The sequence below is a fragment of the Echinops telfairi genome, unplaced genomic scaffold (genome assembly GCF_000313985.2).
Source record: "Echinops telfairi isolate 266 unplaced genomic scaffold, ASM31398v2 ScPeMD7_3;HRSCAF=10, whole genome shotgun sequence".
Taxonomy (NCBI): domain Eukaryota; kingdom Metazoa; phylum Chordata; class Mammalia; order Afrosoricida; family Tenrecidae; genus Echinops; species Echinops telfairi.
This window is the reverse complement of record NW_022103899.1, coordinates 57,663,105-57,664,683: the sequence shown is the minus strand read 5'-3', so window position 1 is coordinate 57,664,683 and position 1,579 is coordinate 57,663,105. Positions and strand designations below refer to the sequence as shown.

Sequence of the window (1,579 nt, the reverse complement as noted above, 5' to 3'; positions counted from 1 at the left end):
AAAGGAAGTTTGGCTATGTGGATTTTGCATCTGCTGATGACCTGGAAAAAGCTTTGGAACTCACTGGCTTAAAAGTTTTTGGCAATGAGATTAAAGCGATCCCAAGAAGATGGCACCTCCTCCCAAGGAGGTAGAAGACGACAGTGAGGATGAGGACATGTCGGATGATGAAGAAGATGACGACGATGATGAGGATGATGACTCAGAGGAAGAGGCTATGGAGGTCACACCAGCCAAAGGCAAGAAAGCACCAGCCAAGGCAGTCCCTGTAAAAGCCAAGAGCATGGCTGAGGAGGAAGACGACGACGAGGAGGAAGAGGATGACGAGGAGGATGAGGACGAGGAGGAAGAGGAAGACGACGAAGAAGAGGAAGAAGAGGCAGGTAGGTAATCAGAATGGCTTCTGCAGCACTCTTCCCTTTACCTGGGTCGGTTAGAAGCAAACCTTTGAACATGAGTTTTCACCGGTAACGCCTCTTTTCCTTTGGCCTAGAACCTGTCAAAGAAGTGTCTGGGAAGCGGAAGAAGGAGATGGCCAAGCAGAAGTCTGCCCCTGAAGCCAAGAAACAGAAGGTGGAAGGTAATGTGCAGGGTTTGGAGGGGTGGGGCATTAGAAAGGCACAAATGATGAACCACAAAGGGACTTAATACTGATCATCTTGATGTGACTTAATGATCAGCTGATGTGCTGGGTGTAGAAAAGGTGGGGTGTGCATTTCTGCTTCACTGTGAGATTGATTTCTGGTCTTTGATCTATAGCTGTTGAACCAACTACAGCCTTCAACCTCTTCATTGGAAATCTGAACTGCAATAAGTCTGCTCCTGAATTAAAAACTGGTCTCAATGACCTTTTTTGTGAAAAACGATCTGACTGTGATGGATGTTAGAATTGGTACGACTAGGTAAGTAACCCTTACACACACACACACCCCCAACGTGAAAGGTTGAGGTCTTACTTTGTTCTTGGAAACACTCAGCCTGTAGAGCTGCACCGGCATTGCTATGTGAACAACAACCAGTAGTAACAACCACTAATTCCAGTGCTGTCCAGGGGTTGTCTCAGGACTCCATAGGGCTGTGCACTGGTCCATGGTGTCGAGGCTGGAGCAGCGGGTGGGTTTGATCTGATGGTGGCCATTTGATTAGCTCAGTGCACAGTCCACTGCACCGCCAAGGCTCTGGCCACAGACTAGTGAGTGTGTTTAAAGCCAGACCATATTCCTTCCCTGCTGGCCTCATCAAGCACCTTCTTTATTCCACCTGAAGGCCGCTGACTGTGAGACTGCACTGGGTCTGAGCTGGGCAGCGTGCAGAGCATTGATTGTATTGTGGGCGCTGTCACTGGTCTTTTGGCTGCCCAGTAATGGATTATGTTAGTGTTGCTGGGGTCTGAGTGGGTGGGGTGGTTCTTGGCTTTTCCCTCTTAAATTTTGATCCTTTTTTCATCTTTAAAGGAAGTTTGGCTATGTGGATTTTGCATCTGCTGATGACCTGGAAAAAGCTTTGGAACTCACTGGCTTAAAAGTTTTTGGCAATGAGATTAAACTAGAGAGACCGAAGGGAAAGGACCATAAGAAAG

The 1,579-nt window shown here is 47.7% G+C and overlaps 1 protein-coding gene and 1 non-coding gene across 2 annotated transcripts in view; both read left to right on the top strand.

The window, feature by feature from the left end:
• The window catches only part of NCL (nucleolin), a 7,651-nt gene that overhangs the window by 2,733 nt on the left and 3,339 nt on the right, over window positions 1-1,579 (top strand). The window contains 5 exon segments of the mRNA XM_013004371.2: window positions 131-383; window positions 494-580; window positions 760-851; window positions 853-902; window positions 1,455-1,574. Coding sequence (XP_012859825.1) covers window positions 131-383; window positions 494-580; window positions 760-851; window positions 853-902; window positions 1,455-1,574 — 602 coding nt within the window.
• On the top strand, window positions 618-689 carry LOC115872067. Its single transcript, XR_004047630.1, has one exon. It is a non-coding gene; the product is annotated as a small nucleolar RNA SNORD82 (small nucleolar RNA).